This window comes from Mustela lutreola, chromosome 1, assembly GCF_030435805.1.
Source record: "Mustela lutreola isolate mMusLut2 chromosome 1, mMusLut2.pri, whole genome shotgun sequence".
NCBI lineage: Eukaryota > Metazoa > Chordata > Mammalia > Carnivora > Mustelidae > Mustela > Mustela lutreola.
Window position 1 is genome coordinate 230,459,387 of NC_081290.1, and position 23,468 is coordinate 230,482,854.

At 41.8% G+C, this 23,468-nt stretch overlaps 1 protein-coding gene across 17 annotated transcripts in view; it reads left to right on the forward strand.

The window, feature by feature from the left end:
- The first annotated feature begins 29 nt into the window (after positions 1–29).
- The window catches only part of XRRA1 (X-ray radiation resistance associated 1), a 72,412-nt gene continuing 48,973 nt past the window's right edge, over positions 30–23,468 (forward strand). For 4 of the 17 annotated variants that reach the window (XM_059132524.1, XM_059132545.1, XM_059132533.1 and 1 more), the window contains exons 1-7: positions 131–256; positions 2,670–2,725; positions 5,517–5,614; positions 10,608–10,792; positions 14,572–14,643; positions 15,780–15,852; positions 19,124–19,221. In XM_059132524.1, coding sequence (XP_058988507.1) covers positions 5,521–5,614; positions 10,608–10,792; positions 14,572–14,643; positions 15,780–15,852; positions 19,124–19,221 — 522 coding nt within the window. In that variant the 5' untranslated portion in view covers positions 131–256; positions 2,670–2,725; positions 5,517–5,520. Of the gene's footprint in view, positions 257–2,669; positions 2,726–5,516; positions 5,615–10,607; positions 10,793–14,571; positions 14,644–15,779; positions 15,853–19,123; positions 19,233–23,468 lie in introns of those variants that run through there. The other 13 variants (XM_059132612.1, XM_059132636.1, XM_059132598.1 and 10 more) reach the window with 10 other exon arrangements.

Sequence of the window (23,468 nt, forward strand, 5' to 3'; positions counted from 1 at the left end):
AGCTGGATGACGCGAGGCGGCCAGCGGAAGTGGCCGCGGGGCTTGCCGGGACTTATAGTAGTTAGAAGCTGCGTTCACCGGTTGCCGCCTACACGGTCAGCTGCCGCGTCGCGGTTACCAAGGGGTACAGAAGGTTGTGGTAGGCGCCACCGTGGAGCGGCTCCGAGGTCCCCGGGAGTCTCGCAGGCGCGCCTCCCGCGTTGCCGGGACGCAGCCCCTGCAGACGCCTCGGAGGCGGAAGCGACGACGGAGGCAGGTGAGGCTGGAAACTTAGTTTGCGTGAGGGATTAGAGTCTCCTTTGCCCTAGAAGAGTTTCCAAAGGGGCGACCAGAGCTCGTTCCTCATCCTTTTACAGCACTTACCGGTTATTCTCTCTGGTGACTGTCAACTAAGGTCTTAGTAGTGTTTTCGTGTTCTAGAGAACTCACATTTGCTGAGTGTCTTCCTCTGGAAGCTGTGTACCATGGGCGTTTATAGTCATCCTTTCAGGAGTCCCTTAACACCCCAGTCAGATGAGGAAACTAAGAAACTTACCCAAGGCCGAACAGCATGTCTCGGGACCTCGTTTAGAAGCCAGGGGGGTTTAGCCCCCTGGTATGTTCCCTTTGCCACTCTGCTTTTAATCGTTTTAGAATGTAATAGTAGGGGCTCCTGGCTGGCTCAGTTGGTGAGCGTGCAACTCTTGATCTCAGGGTTGTGAGTTCGAGCCCCACGTTGGGTATAAAGATTGCCTAAAAATAGAATGTAATAGTATTCTAGATTCTTATTAATTCATTTTTCCATTTTTTTTTTTTTTTTTTTTTGAGAGAGAGAGAGAGTACCCTGGGGAGCGGGGTGAGGGGCAGAGAAGAGGGAAAGGGAGAGAAATCTTGAGAAGGCTCCACACCCAGAGCCGAACCCAACTGGGGCCTCCCTCTCACGCGGGACTTGAACTTGGGGGCGTGATCTCACCACCCTGAGATCATGACCTGAGCTAAAATCAAGAGTCAACTGCTCAACCAACTGAGCCACTCAGGCACCCCTTTTCCATAGTATTTATTGAGCACCAACCAACATTGCTCCGAAGTGTACTAAGGGATACTGAAAGATCAAAGCAGACCTGTTCACTACTCTTTTGGAACATCTACTTTAGTGACCTAGAGTTACCACATAACGGGATTATATTATACTATGATTGTATTATACTATGATTTCTTACATTGCATCACTTGTTGGTGGTTTTTTTTTTTTTTAATCACCTCCTAAGTGTCAAAATGTTGAACAAATACTTATTGAGTGCTACTATATAGCAGTCGCTGTTCTGGTCACTGGGGATACATTCCTAAATAACGTAAAATATAGGCAAAATACGTCTTGGTGAAGCTACCATTCATGGGATAATAATTATCAGTAACTACTGTTCGTTGGGATTTCTTCACTTCTGTGAAGCAATCCAGTCAGATGCTCCTATAGCTTTTTGCTGTTTATCTTCTGTACTATCCTTCTCATTTTTCAAGACCCAGCTCTAATGTCACCTGCTCTGTGAAACCTTTCCTGATCCTTATTTTTTCCTTCTTTGCAGACAGACTGAAGAACTCCATAGCATTGTGTTTATGGTTCAGTTTAGTTCAGTAAACACTCATTGAACCTCTTCAATGGGCCAGACCCTGTATTGAAGTGCTGGGGATAAAGATATAGGTAGGCCTGGCCTTTGAGGGGCTCACAGCCTGGGATTGGGGGTGTGGGGAGTGGGGAACAGACAGGTAAACAGACCATTGTACTACAGCGTGTGGTAGAGTGTTTCCATTAAGAGGTGGGCTGAGATGGTAGCACAAAGAAAGGTCAACCTGAGGAGGGAAAGATATAGGAAAGCTGTCTGTATAAGCCAGGTAAAGAAATGGAGCAGCACTTATATGCAAATGAGCACCATTACTGTGTGTGTGTGTGTGTGTGTGTGTGTGTGTGTGTGTGTGTGTGTTTTGCAGCTGGGAGACATTACAATTAGACTGAGATTAGCTGCTTCAAGTTTGAGACAGAGACCTGAGATAGCTGAGGTTAACTAGGCAGGCAGCCTCTGAGTCCGGAACTTGGACTTTCTCTTTTCCACCATCCAGGTAAAGTTCATATTTTCCTTAGGGTTACTTTCTAGACAATGTAACATCAGGATTATGTGCCCTTCCTAGCCCATTAGTTGTATAGCCACACTTTCTCATCTGGTGTTCTTTGGGAACTGGAAGTTACCAGTGGATTAGTTGTGTCCAGATCTGTATGCCCTCCCCAAGTCTGAGTCTGATTGAGCCTTATATATGTATAGCAAATATCTTTTCCCAGATTGTGTCTTATCTTTCAACTCTGTCTTTGCTGTTTTTATTATTACATATTTATTTTGTATTAATGATTATATAAAATATTCTTCCTTCCTGATTTGTGATTTGTACATCATATTTAAGCACTCTAGCTCCACCCCATCATCACAAAATTACCCCCTTGTTTTACCTTCCTCCCATCCATGTTTCTGTCTCTATCTCTACATCTCTAGTTATCTGTTTCTGGGAGCTTTAATTTTGTGGGGTTTTTTTAGGCCCTAGCTGAGACAAATTTTAGAGGCAAGGGTCACAATAGGATGCAATAAGAAAGTTCAAGAGCTCTGAATGACAGGCTAAGAAGGAGTATAATATCTGTTTTACAGGTGAAGAAACACAAAAAAAAGCAAGTCAAGGGGTCTTTCCCAAGGTCAAAGATCAAGTAAGTACTATGCAGATCAGAAGCAAGGTCCTCATAGTCTGTAAGTTATTTCTCCCAACAGCCACCATCTCTAACATTTCCCAGCCAGCAATTTACTCATTCATTCATTCACCTGTGTAGCAGATAGGTGTGGTTGGTCACAAGATAGGTTTCCTGAAAGACAGATTAACTGAGTGACTGTTGATCTTTCCCCATCCATCCATCCTTCTGTTCATTCATCTTCTTTACACATTTTTAGTGAATTCTAGGTTCAATGCTAGGCTCTGGAATTACATACATGAACAAAGTATCATAGGACCTATGGCAGGTGAGAAGTTGATGAAGGGGAACAATTACCATAAAGTGATAAGCACTGTACTAGGAGAAGTACACTGTATTGTGGGAACACACCAGAAGGGCATTAACCCTTCTTGGGATGATAACAGATTAGGAAATTCATAGTGCCCTGTGTTGAACCAAAGGAGATACCAACATCACTCATTTATTCCACGGATAATTGTGCATCTGTTATGTGCTAGGTGCTGTGTTAGGTACTATGAATAAAGAAATGAACACCATAGCGTAGCATAGCATAGCGTAGCATAGGTGCTCTCCCTCCTTTAAAGGAGTTTAGAGTTTCATTAGGGAGATCAGAAATATATCCTTGGGCTCTGGGAATACATCATATCCTTCATTTGGCTCACACATGTTTAAGGGTTATTTCCTGTGAGCATTCCAGAGGTGGGAGAGAGATGGTGAATTGGATATGTTTCCAGACTTGGAGGTTCACAGACCACTGAAGGAGCCCCTTCACGATTATTAGTAATCTTATGAAGTAGAAAGGACTGCAGCCATGAAAGAGAGAAGAAATACTCTGGTATTTAGCCAAAGTAGCACTTATTTCCTTCTGGAAGTTTCAGTGAAAGCATTGAAGAGAGCGTGACATCTGGATTTTTTTTTTAATATTTTATTTATTTATTGGGGGGGTAGAGCGCAGCGGGGGAGTGCAGCAGGGTGGTGGTGGGACAGGCAGAGGGAGAAGGAGAAGCAGACTCTTGAACCCAGGACTCCAGGATCATGACCTAAGTTGAAGGCAGACACTTAACTGACTGAGCCAACCGGGCACCTCCTGGCTGGATCTCTTTATTTTATTTTTTTAATTTATTTTTATTTATTTGACAGATAAAGATCACAAGTAGGCAGAGACAAGCAGAGAGAGAGGAGGAAGCAGGCTCCTGTTGAGCAGAGAGCCTGATGTGGGGCTCGATTCCAGGATCCCGGGATCATGACCTGAGCCGAAGACAGAGGCTTTAATCCACTGAGACACCCAGGCACCCCTAGCTGGATCTCTTTAAAGAAAAATCTCAAATCCTTAAGAGCTCAAGTTTTAAGAAATTTAGATCTTTGATTTATTCCTAACAACAGTAACATTTGAATTGAAAAAAAAAAAAATTTTTTTTTTTAAAGAGAGGGAGAAGGTGGGGGGAGGGGCAGAGGGAGAGGGAAAGAAAGAGTCTTAAGTAGGCTCCATGCCCACATGGAGCCCAATGCAGGGCTCTGTCTCACAGCCTGAGATCATGACCTGAGCCAAAATCAAAGAGTTGGTTGCTTAACCAACTGACCTACCCAGATGCCCCTGAACTGAATCTTAAAGCATGAAATTAACCAGGTAGTGGTGGAGAAAACTATTTTAGGCCAAAGGAACAAAGGCAGGGAAGACTGAATATGTTTGGAGACTAGAAAATGATTGTGTGCGACTGATGGGCAGGGCTGACTAGAGCTAGAAAAGTTAGAACATGGGACTCCAAGAGCTCAGTGGGAAATCTGATCAGAAGGCCGTTGCAGTATTCTAGGTGAGAGATGGTAAAAGATTTAATGAAAACAGAGAGAGACAGAGAAAATTACATTGGAACAGTTTTCCTGAGCAGGAATTTTCTTGACTCAGTGACCAGTTGATGAAATCCCATTTCACCTAGCATTATTTTTGTCAGAGCTCTCTTTATAAAGCACAGCTGGGGTCATGGCTTTCACCAACTCAGATATAGTTCGTGGCTCTCAGTTACCTACAAGGGGAAGACTGAGCTCCTAGCCTGGCACTGAAAGCCTTCAAGAGCAGGCACCATCCTTTCTGTCCCGAATTAATTGTCCCAAACACAGATCCTTCTTCCTGGATCTGGTTGTTTCTTTACTACGCCAGATGTGCCCCCTACTATGCCCTTAGTCCTGTGGCCCTTTTTGTTTAGAATGCTTATCCTTTTCTCTATTAGCAAACTCAGTTCATCTCTCAAATTCTATTTATGCAGTTCTAATATTATTTTCACAACATCTTGCCTAAAATGTGAGCCCCCTCTTCCCTGAACTCTGTTAAAACAATGAACATTTCTAGTGAGCACTTAATATGTACTAGGCACTACCTTTCTAACTTGATCCTCTCATCTGTCTATTAAGGTAGGTGTTATTAATCCTGATTTGCAGATGAAGAAACTGAGGTTCAGAGTAGAGGAACACTACCAGTCATAGAGTGAGGAGAGACAATCAAAATTCAAATCAGGTCTTTCTGGATCCAAAGGTATTCTGTATAGTGTTACACTGAGTTAGGGTTGATTTGAACCAAAAAACCCAGGGTCTTGATCTCCCTCTTCATTCAAAGGGCCAGCCCATTTCTGAAACAGGGGAGGGCCTCCTAGGCCCCAGAGACAGGGTGGATTTAGGGTATGGTGGTACTGGTGGGCTCACAAGCCACATTGTGTGAGAGACTATGCTGCCCCTTCTCAGTGCTTCTACTTCCTCACTTTCCTTGCTTGACTCTCAGGGAGATGGCCTCTTCAGGAATATACAAGCTGGATAATGGGAAGTCTTACCTGAACAACTGCTTTCCAGCCAAAAATCTCCTTCGGATGCCAGACGAAGGTCAGCTGACTTCTCAAATTGATACCTTTGCTTCACACTCAGCTCCTACATCCATTTTTTCCCTTTCCAGCCCATTTATTACAGGTCCCTGCACTACCCAACCCCATCCCTTCCCATCCATCTTCCCTCAGCAGTCTTAGGGAGCTTTCAAAAGTGCATGTTGAACCATAGTGTTCCATTCTGTTCTGTGACTTCTCATTGCTGACTTCCTTACATGATATTTTGTGTCCACAGTCTGACCTCCATTTGTCCTTTGCTACACCCCCATTCCTTTACGTATGCCTTGTTCCATTGTACTCTCTTTTCACATAACTTGTTTTATTTGCCAGAATATTACAGCTGTCATTCCAGTTATCCAAACTCTTTCCATCCCACAAAGCCCAGCTCTTTTTCCAATAAGCCCTGTCTAGCTACTCCAGCCCTTAGTGACCATACTCTTGTGAGCTGTCTTCCTCTCTGTGTTTATTAGTTGTTGAAGAATCATATTCTGCCAGGCTCCTAAATAAAATGACTCTGCTAAGTAGTTTTTCAAACATTCATCTAGTTAAAAGCTCCCATGGGGCAGGGACTCCTCATAACTCTGAGCAGAGCCATACAGATAGAACACTGCTGAGAAGTATGAGTTCACTGGATTGGATTTGTTGATTTGAAAGGGTAGAACAAGAGGGAAGTACCCCTTGTTTACTCTATATGAAATGGCTTGCTGGTTACTCTGTATGTGGAATATTGAAAGAACTTTCTCCTTCAGTCCATTCTCCCCATTTCTCTAGAGCAATTTCTTTTTTTTTCATGCAGAGACCTCTGGCCACCTACCTATTTTAAACCCTCCCATGGAGCTCTCAGTATGAACTCATGATTTCATCCCTACACCCCAATACACATATACATGGACAATAGAGAAATAAATGCAGCCAGGTGCATCTGCATGTGTTAGTACAGATATGTATCTTTCCTAGTCCACTGAGAGCAATGACACCTCACTCACAAAGAGCATTCTTGGGCCCTAGATCTCGGTTTCTGGATACGATTCTCCAATAAAAAGAGCCAGGACTTCTCAGAGAAAAAGTTGTTTCCAGGGCTGGGGCCAGAAAAATAAAAATTGCACCTAGAATGTCGTATAGTGATAGGAAGTACAAAAGTGCTCAGAAAAATGATGAGTGCATATCAGAAGGACATAAGGGCTAACCTGAAGGAGCTCCCAAAGGTCAAAGCTGGGACCTAAACAACAAAAAAATTAAAGTAGAATTGGGTTGTAAACTATACAGTAAATATCCATGAGCCCATACTGATACAAATAAATATTTGAATATATAAAAAAGTGTAGGCGAAGGAGCAGCTCTTCCTACAGTAGAAGTTCAGTTAATAAATGTATAAGGAATGAAGGAAATAGAAAATCACTGCTAAAGCATCACAATAATAATTTTTACAGGTAAGAAGTTTCTTTTTTTTTTTTTTTTTTTTTTTAAATTTTATTTATTTATCAGAGAGAGAGGGGGAGAAAGCAAGCACAGGCAGACAGAGTGGCAGGCAGAGGCAGAGGGAGAAGCAGGCTCCCTGCCGAGCAAGGAGCCCGATGTGGGACTTGATCCCAGGACGCTGGGATCATGACCTGAGCCGAAGGCAGCTGCTTAACCAACTGAGCCACCCAGGCGTCCCAAGAAGTTTCTATAGATGTTGTATTAGGATTCTCCAGCAAAATAAAACCAATAGGATATGTATTTATATTCTATTTGTTCTGTTTCCATAGTCATATGTGTGAATTATCTGTTTTAAGGAATTGGCCTATGGAATGATGGGAGCTGGCAAGACTGAAATCTGTAGGGCAAGCAGGCTAAAAACTCAGGAGAGAAGAGCTGATGTTGTGGTCTTATAGCAAAATTTTTCCTCCTTTGGGAAGCATCAGTTTTTGCTTTTTTTTCAGCTGATTGTGAGGCCCATACACATTATAGGGGATAGTCTCCTTTACCTAAAATCAACTGATTACAGATGTTAGCCACATCCATAAAATACCTGCACAGCAACACCTAGATTAGTATCTGAGTAACTCCTTACCACAGCCTAGCCAAGTTGACACCTAAAATTAACCATCACAGATGCTAGAATTAGTGCATCAAAGTATGATGAAAATCAGATTGTTAGCATAGTCTCAAGGTATCTTTATCAATTACAAAGAGAAAAATCATGACTTCTCTGTAGGGAAAGTAGGCTGACACCACCTTAACCAGGTGATCAAAGTTAGCATCACCAGTCATCAGACATACGGACATCACCTGCCATCTGATTAGATGCACCGAGAAGGGCACCACAGACTTTTGTGGTAGTTTAGGCAAAGCACAGAGCCTTATTTTAATTATGGGAAAGCATCAAACAAATTCAAATTGAGGGACTTTCAATAAAGTAATTGACCAGTACTCTTCAAAAGTGCTAAGATCACACAAGAAAAAAGAAAGACTGAAGAGCTGTCACAGCTTGGGGGATTCTAAGAAGACATGATAACTAAAATATGAGATTCCCTTGGAACAGAAAGGAGACATTAGTGAAAAAGCTAGCAAAATTTAAAGAAGGGCTATGGATTAGTTACTGATATTGTACCAGTATTAACCTACTGCCTTCAATCATTCTATTATGATTCCATAAGATATTAATATTAGGAGAGGGAGGTAAGGGGATAAGGTAACTGGGTGATATACTATATGTTAATAAATAGAATTTAAATTTAACAAATTTTATAACAAAAATGTTAGCATTAGGGGAACTGGGTGAAAGCTGTACAGAAATTCAGTATTATTTTCATAACTTTTATGGAAGTCTTAACTTATCTCAAAATGAAAGTTATGGGGGCGGGGGAGAGGATGTTCCCATGGATACTTTTTGTGCTGAAAGCCTCCCCCAATAAACCCAGTACTGTTCTGTGTACTACCCAACCTCATCACTTCCCATCCATCTTCCCTCAGCAGCCTCACGGAGATTTCTTTCTTTTTTAAAGATTTTTTTTATTCATTTGACAGAGAGAGATCACAGTCAGACAGAGAGGGAGAATCAGGCTTCCCGCTGAGCAGAGAGCCCAACGTGGGACTTGATCCCAGGACCCTGAGATCATGACCTGAGCCGAAAGCAGGGGCTTAACCCACTGAGCCACCCAGGTGCCCCCTCACAGAGCTTTCTAAAGGACACATTGAACCACAGTGTTCCATTCTGTTCTGTGACTTCTCATTGCTGGCTTCTTTACATGATATTCTGTGTCCACAGTCTGACCTCCCTTTATCCTCTGCTATACCCCCATTCTTTTACCTTTGCCATATTCCATAGTACTCTCTTTTCATATAGCTTGTTTTATTTGCCAGAATAATCCAGCTATCATTCCAGTTATTCAAACAATCTCCATCACACAAAGCCCAGCTCTTTTCCTTTTCTTGTTCTGGTCCTCTAGACTTTTTCTGATCTGACTCTGCTGACCTCCCCAGGCTCATCTCTTTTGTCTCCTATTCAACTCTGGACACAGTCTGGGCCTTCCTTGCTCACTTTGTTGGGAGTTTGGACACCAGCGCACACTGGAATCTCTAGGAGTCAGAGCTTTTGGAATGACAAAGTTCCATGACCCAATTGGGGGCAACCCTGGAAAGTAGAATCCTGGCCACTCAGCCCCAGAGTGGGAATGGGAAATAACTCATGGCAGACATAGGATAGGAGTTGCATTCAGGAGTCAGGATTGGCAGCTGTAGTTAGGTGAGCCAGGGCAAGCCCCCAAAGCAGAGGCTGTGAGGGCAAGGAGCCAGTGATCAGAAGCACTGAGCTGGTTCCCGCAACTCTTTGCTGGTCTGTATTTTTCTGATCTTTAATGGGGCCCAGATACTTTTGGGGCCCTTCCTCTGCCCAGGCTGCCTGTTTTCTCCATCTCCATCTAGTCAATCTTAAACTTACTAGATCTAGCTCATGAACCTAGACTGGTAGCTCCCCTTTCTGTGCTTTCATAGCACCTCTTCTACTAGGCTTCTTTGTGTCAGGACCTCCATCTTAATTCATCTCTACAGCCCTAGTTCCTAGCACAATGTAGATGCTTAGAAAAGCTCTGTTTGGGCGATTGTGGCTAGGGGCTGTGGCTCAGCATTCATTCAGCTGTTCATTCAGTCATGCTTACAATATGGTAAGCTCTGTGAATATTCTTGGGAATACTGAGCTGGATCAGACAGACAAAATCTGTCTGGGGGACAAGGCAGACAATAAACAAGTGAACAACAACAACAACAAAAATTACAGATTGCAATGAATGCCTTGGAGTAAATAAACTGTTGTAAGAGCAAACAGATTCTAGAATGTTGTCATGATTTTTGTTAGGTGAGCTTACTAGTAAACCTCATATTCTTTTTTGCTTACATAAATTTTCAAGTTCTTTCTACAGTGAACATTATTGGATTTTTAAAAAAAGTTTCAACTGTCATATCATTTTCGTATTGAGCTCCTAATATAATCTTTACACTATAGTGATGGTATCCAGGGTAAGGTTTCTCAAGATGGAGCCCATTGAGTTGATGCCACTCATTTATTTTTACCCAAGAGATGACAAATGGGAGAGCTGGCATAGGAAAGAATAATCAGTTCTGCTTAGGAGAGTCAGAAAAGGCTTTGGAGAATAGGAAATACTTGGTCAAGGGTCTTGAAGGAAAATTAACATTTGGAGACAAAAGCGTCGAGGAGAGAACTGGGCAAGTCATTCCACATCTTTGAGTCTTAGCCTTTTCATCTGTAAAATGGGGACAGTAACGTGTCCTTCATTGGGGTTTGGGACCAGTTAAATGAGATAGCTATGCAGACATCCCCATCACCAGCTACCATCACCATTCCCAGCAACAGCAACAGCACAACAGTATCTGGTGCATATCAGGTCCTGAGGAGCTAGTTTTGGTTTTGGTATTATATGTAAATATTCTGTAAGCACACTAGTTGTGGCTTTAGAGGAGTTTGCTCCTCCTCACTGTTCTGATCTTCTCAACAGGCCGAGGACACTGGTTAGTGGCTCGGAAATGTAACCTCAAGAAGAAGCCCAAGAGTGTGCTTGAGGCACCCGCTGAAGTTCAGGAAAGCCAGAAGAAATTTTCTTCTGAGGTCAGGGGAAATAAAGGGTTTCAGCAGGAAAACCAAGCGGACGTTCTTGGACATGTGCTGGACCGGGCTTTTCTGGTGAGAGTAAATGTATCCTGGAATGACTGGCAGCATTAGCTGACGACAGTCTTGGTGGGAGACAAGGATTTGCTCTGTTCCACTCTGGTACCATGACCCCCAACCCACCCCAAACTATTAAAGTGATCTTGACTAACTGAGCACAGTCAAATTGATGAAGGGACCCAAAGCTTTCTTTACATTCTTTACATGTTTAGCTTTCTTTACATCCACCTTGTGAGATAGGTATTATGGTCCCTATTATGTTGTGCCATTGTGAAGATGGGAGAACTGAGGTCCCAAAGAGGTCATTTGCCTTGGCCATGGTCTCACAGCTAATAATTAGAACTTTGTCTATTCAGGATTAGAACTACTCAGGATGAGAGCTCTGGTCTACTAACTCCAAAGCCTGTGCCTTTTAGTATATTAGGTAAAAAAAACTTTCAATTGAGTTGAAGAGACAAAGGAGTACGGGAAGAGGAGTACAGGGAACAGTAAAGTGAAAATTCCATTCCTGCACCTGGTAGGGGTAGAGATTCCTGTTCTCTGGGGAGACTTTTCCAGGAATGGGGGAACTGGAGAGAGTCCACACTCCATAACTTTTGTCCTTTGGTTTTAGTATCTGGCTAAAGTCTGGGGGAGCCAATCAGATAGTACCCACTGTCTGGGGCAGGCTTTATGAAGAAGACTGGGGTGTCTGTATTGGAAACCAGCCAGTTAATTTCACATCTGCTCTTTGCAGTGCCTCAGTGGCTTGGCAAAGAGAGACATATTTTGTAAACCAATATTAATGTCCAGACCAGTTCTCACAGCTCCCTATGATGTATTCTCTGGCATCCTGCTTTGTTCCCAGATTCTGCTTATGGTTTCCAAGAGGTCACTTTCTACACAGGTCAGATGTTGAAAGAGAGCTTTGAGAAGATGGCTTTGAGGTTGCAACTTACCTCAAGTGGGTAGTGTAAGCTTTTTGTAGAGTCCCATGGTATATCCTTTGTTGTAATGTCCGCTTCTCACTGGGGATGCAGAGGACTGAAAGAGCAGTATTGAGGAAGGGCAGAAAGCACGTACCATAGTAGTCTTCTTTTGTTTTGTTTTCTACAACATACATTCCCACTTTAATGGAGATGGCTATTTACCCATGCTACGGCTTTGTATAGCAGAAGCAATGTTGTTTCTTACAGTAATGGGATACCTATTTACCTGATGGATAGTTCCACTTGAATGTTCATTGACACCTCCTATTGAACTACTGCACCAATCCCCTTACTCCAAATCCCAAGACATACCTCTTTTCTAGTGTTTACTATACTGCCTCAGTGATGGTGCTATATCCAGTCACCAAGCCAGTAATCTGGGGTTATCCTTAACACTTGCCTCTCCGTCACCACTCCACTACCACCACTAGTAAGTCTGACGCTTTTATTAAATAGTTGTCAAATCTGTATTCTTCTCATCTCAACTGCCTCTATCCTAATCTGGACTACCATCACCTTGTATTAGAGTAATTAAATAACTTCCTGACTAGTCTGAACCAATTAGGATGCTTTTATTTCATATAAAAAGAAGCCAGAGGCATTGTTATTCCAGGCTAGGTTAATTTACTATTAAAGGCCCTAATGTGCTTAGCATGTTAACTTGTTCTCTTCGGCTAATCGCCTTCACAATCCCAAGATGGCTGTAGCAAGTCCAGTAATCGTATATAAAGAATAACATCCAGAGGTACAAAAGGGATTGTCATTATTTTATATCTATATTTAAAATTAAGAAAGAGCTCCTCAGAACTGGCCTCCTACCCCCAGCATCCAGTGTCTGTCTGATTGGCCAGACCTATAACACAAGTCCTTACAGTCATTAGTTAGGGGATTGTGACCTCCAAGATTGGTTTAGACAGTCAGGACTTAACACTTGGAGCTGGGGCCCAAGGACACATCTACTCAGAAAAATGGAATAATGTTGGGGTTCTCTTTCTCTCTCTTTTTTAAAGATAAATTTATTACTTGAGAGAGAGGGAGATTGAGAGAATGAATACGAGGAGGGGCAGAGGGAGAAGCAGACTCCCCTCAGAGCAGGGAGGCCAGCATGGGACTCCATTCCAGGACTCTGGATCATGACCTGAGCTGAAGGCAGACACTTAACCGACTGAGCCATTCAAGCACCCAACATTGGAGTTCTTTAATAAGGAAGTAGAGAGGTTGCCCTAGGGAAGGTAATTAACAATGCCTAGTGTATTGGTCTCATCCTATGAGTATCAGACAAAGCAATTTTTATAAAATTGCTATCAGCTCTTGCAATAAAAAAAAGTCTGTTAGCTTTCCACTGACTATAGAACAAAATCCACACTCCCTTACATAGCCAGGGACCCAGTTGACTTAGTGGCTGCCTCCCTGGCCTTGTTCCTTTCCTTCCTCTCAGAAGCACCTGGCTTTTACCTGTCTTGATAGCTTTCACTTCCTGCCTCCCACTTTCTTGGGACCAACTCCTACTTAGCTTTTGGTTCTCACTTGAAATAGTACTTCCTCAACTAAATAGTTCCTCTCCTCCAGGCTGAGGTCAGGACCTCCTGTATTGTCTCCCATAGCTTCTTGAATTTCTCCTTTAAAATATTTATCACATTTAGGGGTGCCTGGCTGGCTCATTTTGTAGAGCTTTTGACTTTTAATCTCGGGGTCATCGGTTCAAGCTCCACATTAGATGTAGAGATTACTTAAATAAAAAATAAATATGCAAAAAATATTTTTCACATTTATAAATGCTTGCTTGCTACTTGGCTTCCATGTTGTGAGTTCTGAGACTAGAATATTATTATTGGTTTTTTTTTAGACAGATTGGACTCTGTGACTAGAATATTATAAACATCTAATTCCATGCCTAAACATGATACTATAGATAAATGATTAACAGAAAAAAAAAATGAGGCTTGGTTAAACAGAAATAGAAACTCCAACACTGAGATTTTCCTCTAACTTTTAACCTAAGGGGGCAACATATAGTAGTCAGAAAAGCAGAGGTTAGTGATTCCACATTTGGATTCAAATCATTTATCACTTACTAGCTGTGGGACCTTCAGCAAGGCATTTTATCTCTCTTAACCTTATTTTTCTTATTTAAAAAGGAAAATGGTCATACTTATGTTAAAGGGTTTAGTTGGGATTAGAAGAAAACATATTGATGTGATTAGCACAATATATGGCCTAAAGCAATACTTAGTAAATATTTAGTGAATGAAAGAACGAACAAATGAATGAACAAGCAAATTATTATAAGCATGAAGAGATTGGTAAGGTCCCAGAAACAAATATTTTTTTTTCAAAGATTTTATTTATTTATTTGACAGACAGAGATCACATGTAGGCAGAGAGGCAGGCAGAGAGAGAGGAAGGGAAGCAGACTCCCTGCTTTGCAGAGAGCCCGATGCAGAGCTGGATCCCAGGATCCTGGGATTATGATCTGAGCCGAAGGCAGAGGCTTTAACCCACTGAGCCACCCAAGTGCCCCGAAAGAAAGATTTTTTTTAAAGAGCCAGGTAGAAGTGGGGCTCAGAAAAGACAAAGAAGAAACAGAGAGGAAGGAATTCTCCTAAGAACCCTGTCAAGTCAGTGTTACTACGATCTCCATCTTGCAGATGGGAAGCTGAGAGGTGGAAGAGCTGAGGTGGCAGCTCTGGTCTAACAAACTCCCAAAGCCCATGTTCTTTGTGCTGTACGAGGCCCCCTTTCTCAACAGGGAGTCATTTGTTTTCTTGGCCAATGATATAAACTTTGTTGAGGCCTTGAGAGCTGACTCTCTGCACTGTGTTCCAGCTGAAGCACCATTGTGTGAGGAAGCCATCAGACCTGATCAACATCAATGTGAGCGGCCTGAAGTTCTCCAAGGTAGGGCCAGCCAGCAGAGATGTGATTAGGATGAGCCAGACCTGAGGTGGCTCCTGGCTGTTTGTCCATTGTACCTCCAGAGTCCCTAGGGACTGAGGGGTTGGGGTAGGGGACATCAGACAAAGCCTCACTGGGTAGAAACAACATTCAGACACAATATTTTGCTGTAAATTTGGTATTACCATTGGCTTATGTGCGGTGAATTAAAGGAAGTAGCATTATGGGAGTTGGTTTGAATTTGTTGTAGACCTCTGTTGGGGTGACACTGAGTTCCCGTTAGAAGAGCCTCTAGGAGAAATTTCTCTCAAGTCTCAGTGCCAGGATGCTGGCTTGTTCTTATATATACTGTGGCTCATATAATGAGTCATATTTTTCCTATATTGGCTAATTGGCAGCTTGAGCCACATTGTGCCACCCTCCCATTAGCCAATGTATATGCAGGATATCATGTCATATGTTTTTGGTTTATATGCCTACCATGGCATATGAAGAGAGATAAGTGGTATAAAATATACAGCAATTAAAATAGATATATCAGTACCATAAGTAACATAACCATAGTAAATCTCAAAAGATCTAGGTGTATCAACACAAATAAATCTCAGAAACATAGTGTTGAGTGAAAAAGGCGGGTTGCAGAATGACACAGTATCAATGCATCTAATATAGAGTTTTAGAACTTATAAATAATATTACATATAGTTCATAGATATACATATATAGAATACAAGTATAAAACAAGTATGAGAATGATAGTCACCAGTTCAAGATAGCTGTGAATAGTTGGGAAATGTGGGGATGGGGGGCACGGTTAACTCTTTAGTATTTTATTTCTTTAAGGAATTGAAAGGAAGCCAGCAAAATCTTCTTATTTATTAAAGGTGGATAGTGGTTACATGGGTCTTCAGAGTTATCATTCACTAAATTTTTCTGTACATTGGAACTATTTCATAATAGAGAAAAAGAAGCAGAAAAGCTGTTCTGGTCCTCAGCAAGTGGGTGTTCTTTGCTAAGAATATAGCTTATCCCTGTAGGTTGTTGTGCCTTCTGACGGCAGCTCTGGAGCTTTCTGGAGCTTTGGCATCGTCCCCTTTGCAGGGGCTAATCTTGTGTTCTTTTGAAATGCTTTCCCACAGGCTAAGGAAAAGGACTTCAAGCATTTTAATTCAGTGATTTACATCAATGCCTCAGAAAACCTGCTTCCTCTAGGTAAGCTTTTCTTCCTGAAAACTACCTTCTGCATCTTAGCAAGCACAATCAGTCACTCCTGTTAGAACTTGCCTAATTATTCAGTCATTCATGACTGGCAGCTCATCCCTTTTTTGGAGTGCTGTAGGCTAGATGCTGGAGATCACCCAGACCCGGATTTCAGCCCAGAGCTGGCACTACCTCCTTAGAGTGTTTCTGTCTGGGCTGCTGCTTCACTGTCTGTAAATGGAGACAGTTCCCTTCCTTTCTTCCTCCCCAAGGCAGGATGCCGTGTAGGCTGAGATGAGATAGGTACATCAAATTGTTTTTAAGCCTGTACGAGTTCCTATGGGAGCATAGAGACTTCTCATTTATTCAGCAAGTCTACAGCGACCCCTGCTGGGTGTCAGGACTATGTGAGTGCTTGGCTTTTGAAATGAATGCATTCAGTTTATAAGGTGAGCCTATAGTTTGGTGGGAAAGATGGGTTCAGATACAGATAATTATAGCAGAATATGGTAAGTGCAATGATAGAGGGAATCAGAAAATGCTGTGCAAGCATATAAGCAGAGCACCAATCCAGACCAGAGTGTCAGGAGAAATTTCTGAGGAAAGGGTAGCTAGCTGAGACCTAGAAAATGGACAGGAATGAGAAGGTATTTCAGTTCAGTGGAGCAGATGTGGGACAGCAGTGCCTGATAAGGACACGGAAGAGGCTCTGTATGTTTGCATGGGATGTGAATAGGGGAAAATGGAGACCAGAAAGGCTGGCAGGGACTGGAGTATCAAGGGCCCTGAGTTGTCACTAATCCTGCAGGCAAAAGAAAGCCTTGGAAGGCTTTTAAATAAAGAATTTCAGTGGGGGCCATGAGGAAAGTGAATAATGAAAGAAGAAGATGGGGACCAGGACACCTGGGAGGTGATTTCGTTTTTCTCAGGGGTAAGGTAGGGAAGTGTGAGCCAGGCAGTAGGGATAAGGGCAAGTGCAAGAGAGATTCAGCAGGAGGTAGAAATAACAGGATGTGATAGCTAATGGGCACATGGAAAGAAGAAAGAGCCAAGAGGGTTCACTGAGAATGGAGAGCACTAGAGGAGAGGCAAGTTTGGGGAGAAATAGGATGAGTTCGGTTTTTAGTGGTTGAGGTTGAGGGGCGTTTTTAAAGAAGCTTGTGACACAACCCCTGCCCTTAAGGGAACAGTGCAGTCTGTCAGGAAGGTGGGCTTGAAATACAAAGGCCAGTAGGCATATGAAAAGATGCTCAACCCCATTAATAATTAAAACAGCATCAAAATCCCATTTTTTGCCCATCAAATATTGGCTAATGTAAGAAGGACTGATTGATGACAGCCAGCATTGATGGGGAAATGGATACTCTCATTGAACCAGCAGAAGTATAATAAATTGAGGCAACATCTTTAGAAGACAGTTTGGCAATGACTCTTAAAATAGTCATTGCCTTTAATCTAGTAGTTTCCCTTCCAGGAATTTATTCTACAGAAACACACTCGTACAAGAACGTTCATTGGAAACATCCTGAAATACCTACTAAGCAGTCTTTTCCATGGGATCTACTGAACATTCTGACTCCCAAGACCACCATAGGCCCCACTTGACACCAGGGAGCTCTAAGTCATTCCATATAGTATACCTGTAGCACAGCACCTGCAGTTCCTCTTCAGTGGGATCTCACAGCAGTGCCTACTGTAGCAGTCCGTGCAGCCATCTGGGCCATTCTCTGCAGCCACCTGCTCAGGTCCAAGGCAGTAAGACTTGCATTTGGTGGATGTAGGAGCCATTCTGGCTTAGAAGCCTCATTACCCAAAGGAGCAAATAGCTATTGTAATGCTCCATAGACATAGCTCCTAGAGTTCCAGCAAAGGATGCGACTAATTATGGGATTCACCACACACAGGGAATCCAAATTTCTGGTGCCCCTTCAGATGTTTATAGTTACTTCTAGTCCAGATGTGAGATACCAGTCTGGCATCATTTTTACCATAATAATATTGTATAACTATGTTACCGTATCATCTGTTTAGATTATCAGGGAAAAGGGCTAGAAAGTTAACCCAAAGACCAGTTCTCATGCAGAAGGGAAAAAGGGTTCTTGCTTTTTATCCAGATAACCCAAAGGCTATCAGTAGGTGAGTCGTTCATAGATGTATACCCCTCAGGCTAATAATACATTATATGTTAATAACAAATAAAAAAATTTTTAAAAAATAGGGGAATGGTTAAGTAAATTAAGATACATCTATAATGTAGAACATAACTCAGACATTTTGCAGATCTATATGTTTTGACATGGAACAAGCTTTTTTTTATTTTTTAAGATATATTTATTAGAGAGAGACAGAAAATGCAGGGCGGAGGTGGGGAAGAACAGAGGGAGACAGAAACTAAAGCAAACTCTGCACTGAGTGTGGAGCCTGATGCAGGGCTTGGCACAGGGCTCAAAGTGGAGCTCAACATGGGGCTCAGTCTCACAACCCTAAGATCACAACCTGAGCTGAAAGCAAGAGTTGGACACTTTAACCAACTGTGCCACCCAGGCACTCTGGCATGGAACAATCTTTAAGTCATACTGTTAAGGGAAAAAGGCAAATCAGAGTACAATGTGTATGGTATGATTCCATTTGTGTAAAAAGGTGTGTGTGTGTGTGTTTCACTGTACACATGAGAAAAATTCTGGAGTATTATAAATGAAACTTTCATTGGTTATCTCTGGGCATTGAGATTAAAGGGAACTTTTTCTGTATTAACTTTTTTTGGTAGACATGTTTTACTTTTATAATAAGAAATAACAAAGATAATTTTTTTTAATTTTTTTTTTTTAATTTACTTATTTGACAGAGATCACAAGTAGGCAGAGAGGCAGGCAGAGAGAAAGGAGGAGGCAGGCTCCCTGCTGAGCAGAGCGCCTGATGTGGGGCTTGATCCCAGAACCCTGGGATCAGGACCTGAGCCAAAGGCAGAGGCTTTAACCCACTGAGCCACTCAGGTGCCCCAAAGATAATTTTTAAATAGGCTTTGGAGTTAGACATAGACTCAATTCTTGACCCTTTCACTTCCCAGCAATTCCATTTATAGCAAATCACTTAGCTTAGACAAGCTACAATTTCCTCAGCAGTAGAATGAGAGTAGTAACCCTTATTTCAGGGGTGTTAGAGATTTAGAGGCCGTGTGTATAAGACACCTGACCATAAGCTTAGTCAGTGGGAATCCAGTAAACAACCACTCTTAACAGCTTTCTCTTAAAAGTAGCTAATTCTCTTTCTCCTCTCCCTGTAGAGGCATTTCATACATTTCCAACCTTAAAAGAACTGGAGCTCGCATTTAATGGAATCAAAACAGTCTATGTGAAATACGGAGACTTTAAGTTCTTGGAAGTAAGTTGGAGGTAGGGAGTTTTTGGTGCCCACCTGTTTCTTTATAAAGAATGGGTATAAAGGTCCCTACTGATTATATCTGTTGGGAAGGAGCTCTCTGGGCCTTTATAGTCAGACTATTGCTTCACAGCAGTCTTCTGCAGAGAGTGGTGGGCTTGGTGGTGATCATGAGGGTAGTGGTAGTGGCAGCTGTGGCAAATAGGTGAGACTGTATCATATCTGTGGCCATTGTGTGTGGTCCTGAAAATAAATGCCAAATTTCATGCCAGAGGGGTCTGTGCAGAAAATTGAGTTTAAACAGAATAGGAAGGAGAGTTTGAGGGGATATCTGGATCCAGTGGGGGTTATGGAGCCTGAGAGGTTAAGTGCTTGGCACAGATCAGGCCAGCTGAACTAGAGGCATTATGGACTAATGCCAGAGACCCATCCTGGTCCAAATGAGCCAGACTGGCTCCAGTGGGCTCAGGTAAAGGAGGCTAAAGGCCTAGTCTGTAGGACAAGAGATGACTATGAGATTGAACGGGACTCCTATAAGTTCCGTAGCGCACACTTTTTTTTTTTTAATGTATTTATTTTTATTAATTATTTTTATTAACTATAATGTGTTATTTGTCCCAGGGGTACAGGTCTGTGAATCGTCAGGCTTACAGACTTCACAGCACTCACCATATCACATACCCTCCCCAGTGTGCATAACCCAACCACCCTCTCCCTACTCCCCTCCCCCTGGCAGCCCTCAGTCTGTTTTGTGATAATAAGAGTCTCTTATGGTTTGTCTCCCTCCCCATCACATCTTGTTTCATTTTTTTCCTTTCCTACACCCACACCCCCTACTCTGCCTCTCAAATTCTGTATATCAGGGAGATCATATGGTAATTGTCTTTCTCTGATTGACTTATTTCACTCAGCATAATACCCTCTAGTTCCATCCATGTCATTGCAAATGGCAAGATTTCATTTCTTTTGATGGCTGCATAGTATTCCGTTGTGTATATATACCACATCTTCTTTATCCATTCATCTGTTGATGGACATCTAAGCTCTTTCTATAGTTTGGCTATTGTGGACATTGCTGCTATAAACATTCAGGTGCACGTGCCCCTTCAGATCACTACATTTGTATCTTTAGGGTAAACACCCAGTAGTGTGATTGCTGAGTTGTATAGTATCTCTGTTTTCAACTTTTTGAGGAACCGCCATGCTGTTTTCCAGAGTGGCTGCATCAGCTTGTATTCCCGCCAACAGTGTTTCCTGACTTGTTAATTTTCGCCATTTTGACTGGTGTGAGGTGGTATCTCATTATGGTTTTGATTTGTATTTCCCTGATGCCAAGTCATGTGGAGCACTTTTTCATGTGCCTGTTGGCCATCTGTATGTCTTCTTTGCAGAAATGTCTGTTCATGTCCTCTGCCCATTTCTTAATTGGTTTATTTGTTCTTTGGGTGTTGAGATTGATAAGTTCTTTATAGATTTTGGAAACTAGCCCTTTATCTGATATGTCATTTGCAAATATCTTCTCCCATTCTGTCAGTTGTCTTTGGTTTTGTTGTCTGTTTCCTTTGCCATGCAAAAGCTTTTGATCTTGATGAAGTCCTAGTAGTTCATTTTTGCCCTTGCTTCCCTTGCTTTTGGTGATATTTCTAGGAAGAAGTGGCTGTGGCTAAGGTCAAAGAGGTTGCTGCCTATGTTCTCCTCAAGGATTTTGATGGATTCCTGTCTCACATTGAGGTCTTTCATCCATTTTGAGTTTATTTTTGTGTGTGATGTAAGGAAATGGTCCAGTTTCATTCTTCTGCATGTGGCTATCCAATTTTCCCAACAACATTTGCTGAAGAGACTGTCTTTTTTCCATTGGACATTCTTTCCTGCTTTGTCAAAGATTAGTTGGCCATAGAGTTGAGTTTCTATTTCTGGGCTCTCTGTTCTGTTCCATTGATCTATGTGTCTGTTTTTGTGCCAGTACCATACTGTCTTGATGATGACAGCTTTGTAATAGAGCTTGAAGTCTAGAATTGTGATGCCACCAACTTTGGCTTTCTTTTTCAACATTCTTCTGGCTATTCGGGGTCTTTTCTGGTTCCATATAAATTTTAGTATTATTTATTCCATTTCTTTGAAAAAAATTGATGGCATTTTGATAGGGATTGCATTAAATGTGTTGATTGCTCTAGGTAGCATAGACTTTTTCACAATATTTGTTCTTCCACTCCATGAGCATGGAACATTTTTCCATTTCTTTGTGTATTCCTCAATTTCTTTCATGAGTACTCCAAAGTTTTCTGAGTACAGATTCTTTGCCTCTTTGGTTAGGTCTCTTCCTAGGTATCTTGTGGTTTTGGATACAATTGTAAATGGGATTGATTCTTTAATCTTTCTTCTGTCTTGCTGTTGGTGTATAGAAATGCATGCAACTGATTTCTCTGCATTGATTTTATAACCTGACACTTTACTGAATTCCTGTATGAGTTCCAGCATTTTTTGGAGTGGAGTCTTTTGGGCTTTCCACATAAAGAATCATATCATCTGCAAAAGAGTGAGAGTTTGACTTCTTCTTTGCTAATTTGGATGCCTTTTATTTCTTTTTGTTGTCTGATTGCTGCGGCCAAGACTTCTAGTACTATGTTGAATAGCCATGGTGATAGTGGACATCCCTGCCGTGTTCCTGACCTTACAGAAAAAGCTCTCAGTTTTTCCCCATTGAGAATGATATTTTCTGTGGGTTTTTCATAGGTAGCTTTGATGATATTGAGGTATGTACCCTCTATCCCTACACTTAGAGGAGTTTTGATCAAGAAAGGATGCTGTACTTTGTCAAATGCTTTTTCAGCATCTATTGAGAGTATCATATGGTTCTTGTTCTTTCTTTTATTAATGTATTGTATCACACTGATTGGCTTGCGGAAGTTGAACCAACCTTGCAGCCCAGGAATAAATCCCACTTGGTCGAGGTGAATAATCCTTTTAATGTACTGTTGGATCCTATTGGCTAGTATCTTGATGAGAATTTTTGCATCCGTGTTCATCAAGGATACTGGTCTGTAATTCTCCTTTTTGTTGGGATCTTTGTCTGGTTTTGGGATCAAGGTACTGCTGGCCTCATAAAATGAGTTTGGAAGTTTTCCTTCCATTTCTATTTTTTGGAACAGTTTCAGGAGAATAGAGATTAATTGTCCTTTAAATGTTTGGTAGAATTCCCCTGGGAAGCCATCTGGCCCTGGGCTTGTTTGTTGGGAGATTTTTGATGACTGCTTCAATTTCCTTATTGGTTATGGGTCTATTCAGGTTTTCTATTTCTTCCTGGTTCAGTTTAGGTAGTTTATATGCTTTTAGGAATGCATCCATTTCTTCCAGATTGTCACATTTGCTGGTGTATAGTTGTGTAGCACACTCTTGACATTTGTACATCCATAGTTGCTCTTTCCTGCATGTTGGCCTTATAGTACAAGTGTTTTATATTCAGATCTCAGCAGAATGTCTGTGCATCATAAGCCTTGGCGTTGACCCCAAAGAGTTGATAACTTTAATTATTTAATCTGCCAGCATCAAGAGTCAACCACTCTTCACAAAAGCCTCACTTAACTTAGTCTTGCCAGAAGGAGAGAGAGAGTTCTTCCACAAGAGTGAATATTTCAGACTTGATGGCCTTTGTATGCCAGAGTTTTTAAAAGCTTTAACTGCTTGGGACGGCAGTCTTCTTAAATGGGTTATTTGTCCTTTTGTTCTTAAAACATGCTATACTAGATGTAATGGTACCTTTTCTCCATGGTTTCAAGCTATATTGAGGATGGGGTGATTTACTATGATTTGGAATAGGAGTTGTCCTCAGACTTGTCCAGGAAGCAGAGCTCTTGAAAGTCCAATGAAACAGAGAGTGTAAATTGATAACAACTGGTAATTTTTTGCTATGTTAAAAATAAAATTGAATACTAGAATTTAGTATAAACAGTGGGAAACAGATTCCAGATGCTAGAGAGAGAGGTAGCCATTTCCTTTATCGATAGGCTTGGGAGCTTCTTATGAACTTCCATTTTTTTGTTATTTTACCTTTTTAAAAAGTAGTCATTTTGTGTGTCATATATTGTCATGCATTGTGCTAGGCATCTTGTTTTCCTCTCCCCTACTATTTCAAATCCCTAATTCAAGTCCCTATGGGCCCTGGGGAGGAAACATGACTGTAGGCTCTGATCCCACAGCTGACTAGCTTGGATCTACTGATTGATCATGATTGACTTAGATGCCCTATTTCT